Raw genomic sequence first — 13813 nt, 5'->3', positions numbered from 1 at the left:
TACTGTTTTTCTTTACGGAAAATATACCAAAACCTGAATAATAGAGATTTTTTACCGTGGGATGGCAAAACCACAGTTATTGTTTACTGGGGTATACCAGACTTTATTAAATATATAGATTTGCGGCTGAACAGTGAGCGACACACTCAAACTGTGTTTTTTTAGATACCAAAGGCCCAAAACTGGATAGTACAGAGATTTGACCCGTGGAACTGCAAAACCACACTGGGATTTGTCGGGCCTACACCAGACTATTTTCAACAGATATATTTTTGTGTCACAACAGTCAGGAGACACTACTGTTATTCTTTACGTAAAAAATACCAAAACCTGAATAATAGAGATTTGTTACCGTGGGATGGCAAAACCACAGTTATTGTTTACTGGGGTATACCAGACTTTTTTAAATATATAGATTTGCGGCTGAACAGTGAGCGACACACTCAAACTGTGTTTTTTTAGATACCAAAGGCCCAAAACTGGATAGTACAGAGATTTGACCCGTGGAACTGTAAAACCACACTGGGATTTGTCGAGCCTACACCAGACTATTTTCAACAGATATATTTTTGTGTCACAACAGTCAGGAGACACTACTGTTTTTCTTTACGGACAATATACCAAAACCTGAATAATAGAGATTTTTTACTGTGGGATGGCAAAACCACAGTTATTGTTTACTGGGGTATACCAGACTTTTTTAAATATATAGATTTGCGGCTGAACAGTGAGCGACACACTCAAACTGTGTTTTTTTAGATACCAAAGGCCCAAAACTGGATAGTACAGAAATTTGACCCGTGGAACTGCAAAACCGCACTGGGATTTGTCGGGCCTACACCAGACTATTTTCAACAGATATATTTTTGTGTCACAACAGTCAGGAGACACTACTGTTTTTCTTTACGGAAAATATACCAAAACCTGAATAATAGAGTTTTTTTACCGTGGGATGGCAAAACCACAGTTATTGTTTACTGGTGTTATGTTCTGCTACCAAAGCTAAGGAAAGAGAGGAGATCTGTCCCTACTATAAGACTCAGCTGAATCCCTACGATGTAACAGGGAACCTGATCCTGCGATCAGACCTGCTAAAGTCCTAATCTAGTCTGTACGGAGACCTATAGATTTGGGGAGGGAATCCCTACAAGTACTAAGGACTGGGAGGTATATGGGACACCTCCTAACAGAAATAGTAGCAGACAGACGAACAAACAAAATAGATAGAACATAGAGGTCCGTAGACCAAGCAAACTAACAGAGTTAGATACAGAGCACAGGCTAGCTAGAAAGTAAATATACAATGAAGTCCAGCAAAGCCAGAAGGGCGGAGCAGGATTAAATAGGCCAACAAGGTCATGAGACCAGCAAAGGAAAAAAAACCTAACAGCAAGGTTCTAACAACTGGGGCATACCAGACTTTTTTAAATATATAGATTTGCGGCTGAACAGTGAGCGACACACTCAAACTGTGTTTTTTTAGATACCAAAGGCCCAAAACTGGATAGTACAGAGATTTGACCCGTGGAACTGCAAAACCACACTGGGATTTGTCGGGCCTACACCAGACTATTTTCAACAGATATATTTTTGTGTCACAACAGTCAGGAGACACTACTGCTTTTCTTTACGTAAAAAATACCAAAACCTGAATAATAGAGATTTTTTACCGTGGGATGGCAAAACCACAGTTATTGTTTACTGGGGTATACCAGACTTTTTTAAATATATAGATTTGCGGCTGAACAGTGAGCGACACACTCAAACTGTTTTTTTTTCAGATACCAAAGGCCCAAAACTGGATAGTACAGAGATTTGACCCGTGGAACTGCAAAACCACACTGGGATTTGTCGGGCCTACACCAGACTATTTTCAACAGATATATTTTTGTGTCACAACAGTCAGGAGACACTACTGTTTTTCTTTACGGAAAATATACCAAAACCTGAATAATAGAGATTTTTTACTGCGGGATGGCAAAACCACAGTTATTGTTTACTGGGGTATACCAGACTTTTTTAAATATATATATTTGCGGCTGAACAGTGAGCGACACACTCAAACTGTTTTTTTTTTAGATACAAATGGCCCAAAAGTGGATAATACAGAGGTTTGAACCGTGGAAGTGCAAAACAACAACTTTGTTTCTCTAGCCTACACCTGACTATTTTCAACAGATATATTTGTGTCTGAAAAATCAGAGACACGCTTTTTTTTGGGGGGGGTAGACACCAAAAGGTTAATAAGATGGGTATTTGTACAGTGTGAAGGAGGAAAAAAAAAAGAGGATTTAGATGAAAAAAAAAAGGATTTTTCCTGTCCCCTGAGACCTGGAGCTAAGTCCAGCAATTTCAGCAACAGGAGCAGCACACAGGACTGTAATGCAGCGTTTGCTGGTATAGCCACTGTGTCTCCTATACAGCCTGCCTGCCTGGTATCTGGGATGGATATTAGTCCTGAGAAGGACTGTTTGTTTGATCTGGCAGCCTTTACAGACCCTACACTAACTATTTCGCAGTTTATATCTCTCCTTAAATCAGCAGCACTGTCCCTACACTGTCTGATCCGGAGCAACTGTGTCCAAGATGGCGGCGCCCGGTTTTAAATACTCGAGGTGATGCTGTGCGGCCAGCCAATCACTGTAATGCCCACAACCAACATGGCTGCGGAATTACAGTGACTGGCTGGCAATCCCTGCATGTTCATTGGCTCTGTAAAGAGCGCCAAACATGCAGGGCGGAGACCCGAGCTCCCGCCCGAGTAACCCGGAAATGCTCGGTGCTCGCCGAACATCCCGAGTAGCGTGATGCTCGGGCGAGTACCGAGCAGTGTCGAGCATGTTCGCTCAACACTAGTCACAACGTCTTAAGTCTTGATATGCACCATGAACTTGAACAGACATTTGCAAAACCATTCCGAGACTCGCCACAGTTGGAAGTACCAGCTCAGTGTTAGCAGACTGAGAATTTCAGAGTGAGCGGCAGGTATCAAAAGATACAACAAGAATCAGACTGATGTCGGTCAGCACAGAGGACTTTTAAAGAAATGTAACCTTTGCCATTTTGCTGAAATATGTATGGAAGCAAATTACAAAAATCCTTATTTTGGCAAATGTGGATTTTTGTAAAATTCATTAGAATTCAATTCCACTGAATTTATTTTCTCAGCTCTTCTTAAAAAGATGCGCAGAACTCTGATTAAGTTAATAAGGTTTGAAGAATTTTTATATAAAATCATGCGCTATTGAGTTCAAAACTTGTGCAATTTGTGTCTTAAGAATATAATGCAATGACCTCATCACTGCTTCAATTATCATGAGAGGGACCTGTCAGGAAATAACTTCTCCAGTGCTTAAAGGGGTTTTCCTGGCTTGGCACAAAATTCTTCTATCACTCTATGGTCACATAACTATCCGCTCGCTCTGGGAATACTGGGAAATCATGACAGCGGCTGCACCTGCTGCTCTGTCCCTTGCTCCATGACCTGAAAAATCATGGTCTTGTGGCTTTACTCTGATGGTCCCTCAACTTTATCAAAAATAGTAAAGATTGCATATTTTGACAAATGTATCAAAATCCTGCAAGTAGCATAATCTATTTTGTGCAACTTCTTCTGACATATACTCCTTTTTTAGGTGGTCAATTTGTGATAGAATTCTAGTGCAGGGTAGATTATTGTGTTTTTTTATTTTATTTTAGGCAGATCCGAGGAGGCAAATCGCTTTCCTTGAATTGCAATCTGCAGCACCTAGCTCACAGAGCGCAACTGCCCCCATAAAATCTACCGTAGCAGAACTGCAGCAGCCATCAGGCCCTTACCATATTATAGTCAGAAGCACCAAAGTCAATTCCAGTTGCACTCAATACAGACTGGTTGGACAACAAAAAAGGAATAACTAGAGATGCTTCCTCCACAATCTCCATGGGACAAGGTTGGCAAATTTGGGGAACTTTTCAGGTTTTTTGATGTACTTATTCTATGACTGGATGACATTGTTGAAAATAGATATGTGCACAGTCAGGTCATATTTCCTTCTCTCTCTTCCTTCAGAGAGCATGCCCACAACACTATTCCATATAAGTCAATGAGTCATTTTCTTATGTCTGGTTGTTTGCTGTAAGCAATCTCTTTGGAGCCAATGTTGTAGCAACTCAGCTAAGGCTTTTGATGGCTGTCGGCTGAAGGATGCTTCAGCTGATCATTTGACATGCAGTCATATCAGCTGTGTCTCTATACACAGGAGTGCTTGCTAGGCCAAGCGCTCCTGTGTTCTCTATGAGAAAGCTGCCAACTGACGCATTGGCTGGCGGATTATCTCAGGGAGAACAATGCCACCAGCAGTCTGAAATAGGACATCTTTCCAGACCATCAGCCAGCCAATACTCCCATACACATTAGATTGTTTAATATAAAAAGAGGAATCTAATATGAAGAATATGCCACTTCAAACAATATCGCAATCAACAAACTTTGCATTCAGATCTGAATACAGAGTAAAGAAGAGAGCCATAAGTATAAAATTATATTTTTTATTAATCAATAAGTTAAAAATCCAATGAATAAGAATAAGATTAAAAAGTAGATTAAAAAGTAGAAACAAAGTTCACAGTAAGGGGATACCATCCTATCACTGAATCAATATTTATATAGGCTAAATGTTAAAACATAACATCCAAATATAAATATCATTAGCCTATTATAACATAAGTGGCTGACACCAACAACTCCATATAACATATCCATAGAAAAGACAGCATAGATAGTTAATGATCTATTTGATAGGATATATCACATGTATGACCTAAAGTGAGCTGAGTATTAGCCCTACATAAAGATTATATATCATGTGCAAGGCAACCCATATTACAAAATAATGTGGAAGTATTGGGGAAATAGTATATACCTGTGTAGGAATTGGTGTACCCAATAAATAGATGATCCAGGACAAGACACTGTCCCTCTCACCCCGACGCGCATTTCGTCCACTAGCTTCTTCCGGGGGCATGTCAGGGCGAGGGGTAGCCATTCTTTTATGCCAAATAATAACCTATAGTGGTGGCGAGACGAAGCGGGGTGGCGGGACCCATTCGCAGACATTGTCGGCGCATGACGAGTCCGCTCCTTCCCTTAGGTAAACATAGCTTCCTGCGAAAGTGCTAACTGGCATGTATGGTGGAACACATGCGGTTAGAGGAGAGCACTTCTGGAAGCTACAGGTGATAGAGAAGGTTGAGCATACGCTCAGTCCAATCGTGCGTTAAATAGATTTTGCTGATACCGAATGGCAGAATAAGGATCTCGATGGGGAAAGAATTAAGGGCCATGCAAAAGAACATGATATTTAAAGAAGAAAGTTCAATCTATTATGAGGTCCTTAGAAGACATATATAAGAAATATCATAGTGTAAACCAAAGGATGAAAATATATATATGTTACCAGAGTGGTATTTAACAACAGTGCATAAAAGTGAATTATTGATTGGAGCTGGAATTAAAGTTGTAAACAAGTGCATAAACAGTTCATTATAGTGAAATAATACGGTAAGCAGAAAGCTGTATTTTTTGCTAATTAAAGTCTTTATTGAATTAAAGCGACAGTGCATCATTAAAGGTAAAGAGTGCTTAAATTAACTGTATGTATAAATTGTTTTCCAAAATGTGATGAAATGTGGACCATATACATTATAAAGTGCCTATGTGCTATGAAGTGTACTATGGGAAAGTATTCATTCCATATCAATGGAAATCATACTAAAGAATTACTAAAGTGACTTTTGCTTGTAATGGTGACCCAGTACTACTATTAATTATCCGGTCACCGAATATGAATATTACAAAAGTGACAGGTGCTTAAAAAAGTGGCCTAGTGCTACTATTAATTAACAAATCCCCAAACAAGAACAGATCACATAGGAAATCCCTACAACTGATTGGGACAAAACAGGGGATAGACCAATGAAATAACACTGGTCAACACAAAATAATCATCAGCAAAGGTAATATGTCTGTTTTATGGAGTTTGATGTGCTCATTCCAAAAATGTGCTTAGTTTTGCTCTATCACGTAAAGTTTCTGATATAGAAGCATTTTTGTTATTACGTTATTTCTACATTTTCAATGTATGTGGTTTTTCTATGCTATTTCTATTTATTTGCTTGTCGTACTTCATTGTGAATTTTCTTACAGGGACAACATCAGTAAAGTTTTTAGTGAGTTTTATGGGAAGGAGTATTGACAGTGCAGTCAGCCAATGACGGCTTCTCGGAAAGTCACATGTTATGGGGAGGAGCTAACTGTTATGAGGTGGTAAGATTTGAGTCAGTCAGAAAAGGATGGTGATGGCAGTAAGGACTGGTATGTGAGACTGTGACAGGAGACCGGCCTCTACAGGCCTCTTACACTGAGGTGTAACTGAGTGAGGGTCTCCAGAGAGAGAATCTGAAAGCTGCCAATATCACACTGAGAGACTGCCTGTCTGCAAGTGTTCATCTGTAAGGAATAGGCTGACCCATTTACCTCACACCTGTATATAGTTATCTACCAGATTACCTCCAGGAAAATCAGTTCTAAATACAAGCAGCCTCTGTCATCTCTGGGGAAATATCTACATACCGGCTCATCAGAAATTTTTTTTGAGTTTGTCACCACCATTGATCTGATTTAAAGGAGAAAAATGCCCTGACAGTGTATCAGTCATCCGGACAGATTCTGCTATGTGTGTGGTTCTTTTACACCAAAAGGCCAAGTACTTTTGATCACTCATGATATTAAAATGATGTACCAGATGTACTTTAACTGTCCACTTGGTGATCAAGACAAAAGATGGGCCCCTATTGTGTTATACTCAGTTGTTCAAATGGTCTTCGTGACTGGTTGAATATGAGGAAAGTAGCTATGCCATTTGCTGTTCCCATGATTTGGAGAGAACCCCAAAATCATAGTGATGACTGCTACTTTTGTTTTGTCAAACTGAAGGGCTTTTCTACAAAGAACAGACATAAGATTAATTACCCTGCACTTAAATCTGCGATTAGGCAAGTTCCACATAATGATACCTTGCCAGTTCCTGTACCACCGTTGTCTGGATGGGATGAAATTGAAGTAGAATATGGAACTGAAGCTACTAGCGAAGGCATGGAGACCTCAAGTCAAGATGAGTATGTACCTGATGGAGCACCCAGAACGCTTTACTCAACATGAATTAAATGATCTCATCAGAGACCTGTCATTGTCAAAAGATAAAGCCGAACTTCTTGCATCTAGGTTGAAATAGAAGAATCTTCTTCATGATGATGTTAAAGTGTGTTATTACCGAAACAGAAATAACAGTGTAACACAATTTTTCACAGTTGATGGACCAATGGTGTACTGTAACAATGTGAATGGCCTCTTTGAAGAACTGAATCAAGAGTATTACTGTTTTCTTAATGTCGCCAGTATATTTCCTATACCTTATAATAATGATGCTGCTCCATCGAAACTATACCTGCTACAGAAAAACTATATACATTATTGAAATCAGGACAAAAAAATGATTCAGAAAAGTACAAGATCAACTGCGATGATTACAAAAAATATTTTTTGTAGACCTGTGTAATAATTAATTCATATTGGTCATAATATATTCAAGATATTTCAATATTCAACATGATTTTCTAAAGAAAAAAATTCTACTTTTTAATCTTATTTATTCATTGGATTTTTAACTTATTGATTAATAAAAACTATATTTTTATTCTTATTGATCTCATCTTTACTCTGTATTCATATCTGCATGCAAAGTTTGTTGATTGTAACGTTAGATTGTCTGCCTAACTCAGCAGGTTCAGCTGATATTAGTCTAATGTGTATGGTGGGCCTTAAGATGTCTGAATCTATAATTATGTAAAGTAAATAAAATAATTAATATACAATAGTTAAATAGAATTAATAACAATTAGAATAATTAAAATTGTCAAAAATTCTCTCTTTAGTTTGGATGCATTTCTTCATGGATTACATACCTTATTTAAGGGGCATTATCAAATATCCAAAGAAGAAGAATGGGTATTTGCAGACATGGATTTACTACACACAGTTGTTTCTCCAGCAATTCGAATGGCCTTGAAACTGCATCAGGTATGTGTCTAATATAATATAAAATACTATAAAACAATCGGATAAGTAATAAAATACTGCTAACTTTAAGTTATACTTAAGGGGAATCTGTCACCCCCTGGGAGATATGAGACCTGTAATATGGGCATACAGGTTATAGAAAAGTAAATCTATAGTTACCTGTATGGCCCAGTGCGCCGGGGAGTCACAGTGACTCACATGTGATGTGATGCCCTGCGCACTAGAACAATGCAGAGAACAACGGGAGAAAAAGAAGCGCTACTGATGCTAAGCGCATGCGCGGGAAGTGAGTGAGACGAGGGCACGTCACAGGGCCCTGTGACATGCAGGGGAGGGGGCGAGTATGCTAAATAAACTGATAGGCTGGGATTTCTAGGCTTAATAATCAGATAGACGGGGATTTCTTGGCGTCCCGGGGACTCCAAGCATGTGAAAACAGATTTTATAAAATTACATTTCTCTGCGAGCAGACCTCTACTATGGGCCATACAGGTATGTATAGATTTACTTTTCTATAACCTGTATGCCCATATTAGAGGTCCCAAATCTCCCAGGGGGTGACAGATTCCCTTTAATAGCAGTCTTCAAAAGTTTAGTGACAGGACTGTCTGAAACTGTACATGTACATGTTTTACATTATTGTGAAAAACAAGAAAAATAATTGTAAAATATTCTGAGCAGGAGAATTAAAGTTACAGACAAACAAGTGACTGCAAGTGTCATGTCCCAAGATTTGGGAATTATACAGTATTGTATGATTATATGATTTCTGTTATACTGCTATGCAAACAGTTTACCTTTTGGAGCTTGTCTCACTGTAGTCTAGCTCTGATGTAGGTAACCCCTACCTTTTGTATTTAGTTAGCATTGAGTCATCCTATGACAAAAATTGCTGAGTCGCATCATCAACATCTCTCAGCCAGCTTTTCACAGGCCACCACTAGAGAGAGCTCTAGAACATCTATGTGCAGCATATGAGCATGTGAGCTCTATACAAGGAAAAGACAGGAATATGTGAGCGCTCTGATGAAACGCAATACACAGGATTCTCTAGAAGAACTGCAAAGTTTCCAGCACCTTAATTCTGGGAGAGACAACATAGTATGTCCAATTAAGTATGAGACAGAGGCAAGAATTGCACAAATTCAAGCGGCGTTAAGGAAAGAATTATTACACTTTATTAACCTTGAAGATGTTTAATCTTTTTAACATGTTGGAATAAAGTTTATCATTTTATTTTTAACACGGGTGGAGGACTTTTCTTTTTTGGATTTTTATTGTGCCATACAGGGCAGGAATGGTTTTCTCCGTGCCGAGACTTTGACAATAGCCCCTAAATATACGGTCTAAATGTAGCACCCTGAGGATTTGGCTGCTGCAGGGGTATTGCACCTCAACCCAGAGGTGTGATATTCCACTCCCGGGTAAGGATGGAGTGTGGACCTGACCTCGGTAGGCTGCATGCACTACATACATCCCATTTCCGAGGAACAGGCCGACGGTACTCCCACTTAGAAATGTGCAGGTACGACCGAGTCTGTTCCTGGCTGGAGTGGGAGGGGGGTGGTACATCCCAAGTAGTGTAGGGGCAGATAGGGGGAGCAGCCTGGGTAAAGATAGGAGCTCATTGGGTGCTGGTCACCTGAGCTCACACATAGAGGGAGTATATAAGGTGGGCACCATCTAAGATCAGGGTCAGTCAGTCAGCCTTTGCAGAGGAGTCAGTCTGTCAGAGTAAGAAGCAGAGGTCCAGATGAGCCTGCAGAGAGAGAGAGTGGAGCAGAGAAGGAAAGACCCAGAGGGGACAAAGAGAGGACTCTGAGAACCCAAATTCAATCCCCGGGTGAAGAGTCGGCAATAGGGTACCGGATCCCAAACTGGTGGGGGCAAAAGCACACCCTAGCCAGAGACCGGAGGCCGTGGGCAGCGTCTGCCACGGCCACCCACCACATCCACCCCGAAGGCATACCACGTGGAGGGTCAGGGAACCCAAGGCCAAGGGTCTCCCAACAGAAGGCCCGAGGGAGCTGGACCTAGGTGGATCACTAGTGGGGACGGCCAGAGGAAAGGACAGAAGGAGAGCTCAGGGTCACGCTCCGGACTTGCTTGGGGGTTGGCTGAATCCAGGACCTGGTGGACGCAGCACGGCTCGGGTGGTCACTTGAAGCTGGAGTGACCGGAACATCAGCAGTGAGTAAATACCCTAAACTGCACAACCCGACTCTGTCTTCACTTAACATCTATGCTGCACCACCACAACCCCCATCCTCTGCACCTGACCCCCTGAGGCTATACCCCACCCGTTGGGGGTTATACTACCAAAAGCTGCACCAACACCATCAGCCTCAGCGGACCCTGCTGCAGCGGCGGCCATAGTGACCGCAATACAACGGGTGGCGTAGTCGACATTAAGAACTTAATAACATCTGTAGGACTGCCACATACAACTGAGCTTGACACCCTGGGCACGGACCGGGTCACAGCCACTCGGAAGACTACAACCCCCATCTGATCCGGCTCCGGGTATTCCCCTAAAGAATATGGCCCAGGGGGCGCGTCATAAATATTTAATGCTCAGCAAGCAGCTCGTAAGAGCACGTGCAGAAGCAGAGGCTACTAAGATACGAGCTGCCTTCTCACAAAAAAGACTGAGTTAGAATTGAGTGCAGCACAGGAAAATGTAGAGTTGTAAGTAAATGCAGAGCAAAAACACAAGCTTTAAATGAGCAGAAATAGAGGCTCTAGTGAAGGAATGTGAGCACACCACAGCCATTGCAAAATTAAAGGTCCTGTAACAAGCTACTAATGCAAGTCAAAGAAACAGAATCAGTTTAAGTGAAATGGATGCAGAAGACCTTCTTAAGCGCAGAAGAGACTAAACCAAAACAATGCTACAATTCCCGATACTACAGACATTTCTCCAAAGCAACAGAATGCAGATCCTTCCATAGCACCCTTTATGCAAGGTCATCACAATGCACTATGATACAATGTAATCCACAAGATGGCTGTATAATACAATTCAGACATTAGTGCACTATACAAAATAGAGCATACAAAATAAAGCACCCAAAATAAGTAGAAAAAGGCACTCTCATAAATAAATAAATATGGGTTTCATGTAAGGCAGTAGGTTGATATATACACAAATAGATAGTTTTAATTCACAAAAAAATTGACCTGTAATAATGTTGGATACATGGATGTAGAGTATATATATCTGTCAAAATTTGATGTGCATGCATGCGGAAATTGTTATATAATAAATCAAAATGTTTATACAGTGCCTTGAAAAAGCATTCATACCCCGTGAACTTTTCCACATTTTCTTCACATTACACTCATAAACTTAAATGTATTTTAGTGGGATTTTATGTGATATATCTACACAAAGTAGCAACAATTTGTGAAGTGTAAAGGAAATGATACATGATTTTCTAGTTATTTTACAAATATAAATCTGAAAATTGTGACGTGCATTTGTATTCAGCCCCCGTAGTCTGATATGCCTAAATAAAATCCTGTATGACCAGTTGCCTCCAGAAGTGAGATAAGTACTAAATTGAGTCCACCAGTGAGTAATAAATTATTAGTATAACTACAGCTGTTCTGTGAAGGCCTCAGAGTACACACAGTATGATGACTAGAGATGAGCGTTGTTCTACTCGAACTGTTCGCCAATCTCAAATTCGAGCTGTTTTGGGCGGTGTTCGAGCCGTTCGGCGAACACGAACAATTTGAGAAAAATTCGGCTGTTCGAGGTTATGTTCGATAACTGTTCGTGCACCAAAATCATAACTGGATTTTTTCTCAGTAATGATGAAAATTAATGTTAATACGCAGTTTGAGTGTACAGCGGGGTGGGGGGAGGGGCAGGGGATGGATCTCTGCAGGAACAATGAAGATCTCCATTTTTTTTTCTCTTTCCCGCATTTACAGTGGCAAGGTGCAATCTGTCAGCCTATCAGCAGCGCACACACGGAGCGAAGTGCTTTTTTTCACACAAGCAAGGGCATGTGTGATTGGCAGTGTATGTCACATGTCCTTGCCCTATAAGACCAAGCCATTTTCCCCGTCGCCACCATTTTCTCACTGCTGCAGCTGCGTGTTAGACAGCACCGCTGTTGCTGTGTGCGCTATACCTTGTTAATTTCAAGCCAATTTTCGCACAAATATACAGATAGCTTGGGAGTAGGGAATAGTTGTGATTGCAGTCCTTTTAAGGACTAGGTTACAGCATTTCCTACGACTTTTATCAGGCAGGTCTGTGCTCTTAAATAGATAGGTTGTGGGAGTAAAGACTAATTGTAATTGGAGTCCTTTTCAGGACTAGGTTACATCAGTTCCTATCAGTTTTTGCCAGGCAGGTCTGTGCCAGTGCTGTGCAAGTTTTTTTCACAGCATTTGGCTGAATCTAGCAAAGCTAATCCTTTTTGGCCTATTGCAGAGTGTGTTAGTCAGTGGAGTAGCCTATCTGTGTTGCAAGATATACCACCTGTGTATAGAATACCAATGTTTTTACTGCACCTAGTGAAGTAAAATCTTTTGGGCATAGCATCATTCTATTAGTCCATCTATACTGACCTCCATCAGGTTGCAAACTGAATCTAATTTTTTTCTGCATCTAGCTCTGAAAAAATATTGGGCTTCTAGCAGTGTGTGGGTCTTGTTCTATTAATCCATCTATACTGACCTCCATCAGGTTGCAAACTGAATATAATTTTTTTCTGCATCTAGCTCTGAAAAAATATTGGGCTTCTAGCTGTGTGTGGGTCTTGTTCTATTAATCCATCTATACTGACCTCCATCAGGTTGCAAACTGAATATAATTTTTTTCTGCATCTAGCTCTGAAAAAATATTGGGCTTCTAGCTGTGTGTGGGTCTTGTTCTATTAATCCATCTATACTGACCTCCATCAGGTTGCAAACTGAATATAATTTTTTTCTGCATCTAGCTCTGAAAAAATATTTGGCCTTCTAGCAGTGTGTGGGACTTGTTCTATTAGTCCACCTATACTGACCTCCATCAGGTTGCAAACTGAATATATTTTTTTCTGCATCTACCTCTGAAAAAATATTGGGCTTCTAGCTGTGTGTGGGACTTGTTGTATTAGTCCATCTATACTGACCTCCATCAGGTTGCAAACTGAATATAATTTTTTTCTGCATCTAGCTCTGAAAAAATATTGGGCTTCTAGCTGAGTGTGGGTCTTGTTCTATTAATCCATCTATACTGACGTCCATCAGGTTGCAAACTGAATATAATTTTTTTCTGCATCTAGCTCTGAAAAAATATTGGGCTTCTAGCTGTGTGTGGGTCTTGTTCTATTAATCCATCTATACTGACCTCCATCAGGTTGCAAACTGAATATAATTTTTTCTGCATCTAGCTCTGAAAAAATATTGGGCTTCTAGCTGTGTGTGGGTCTTGTTCTATTAATCCATCTATACTGACCTCCATCAGGTTGCAAACTGAATATAATTTTTTTCTGCATCTAGCTCTGAAAAAATATTGGGCTTCTAGCTGTGTGTGGGTCTTGTTCTATTAATCCATCTATACTGACCTCCATCAGGTTGCAAACTGAATATAATTTTTTTCTGCATCTAGCTCTGAAAAAATATTGGGCTTCTAGCTGTGTGTGGGTCTTGTTCTATTAATCCATCTATACTGACCTCCATCAGGTTGCAAACTGA

General features: G+C 40.3%; 1 protein-coding gene across 1 annotated transcript in view; it reads left to right on the top strand.

Annotated features, from left to right (window-relative positions):
• Window positions 1–13813, top strand: part of LOC141257813 (pecanex-like protein 2) — a 1433759-nt gene that overhangs the window by 1301309 nt on the left and 118637 nt on the right. Inside the window, exon 28 of the mRNA XM_073672817.1 lies at window positions 7975–8119. Coding sequence (XP_073528918.1) covers window positions 7975–8119 — 145 coding nt within the window. The remainder of the gene's footprint in view (window positions 1–7974; window positions 8120–13813) is intronic.

The sequence above is a fragment of the Phyllobates terribilis genome, unplaced genomic scaffold (assembly GCF_046119375.1).
Source record: "Phyllobates terribilis strain yellow unplaced genomic scaffold, ASM4611937v1 Scaffold_3__8_contigs__length_932513732, whole genome shotgun sequence".
Lineage (NCBI taxonomy): Eukaryota > Metazoa > Chordata > Amphibia > Anura > Dendrobatidae > Phyllobates > Phyllobates terribilis.
Note: the sequence above shows the minus strand (reverse complement) of the source record. Positions and strands in the feature narration are given on the sequence as shown.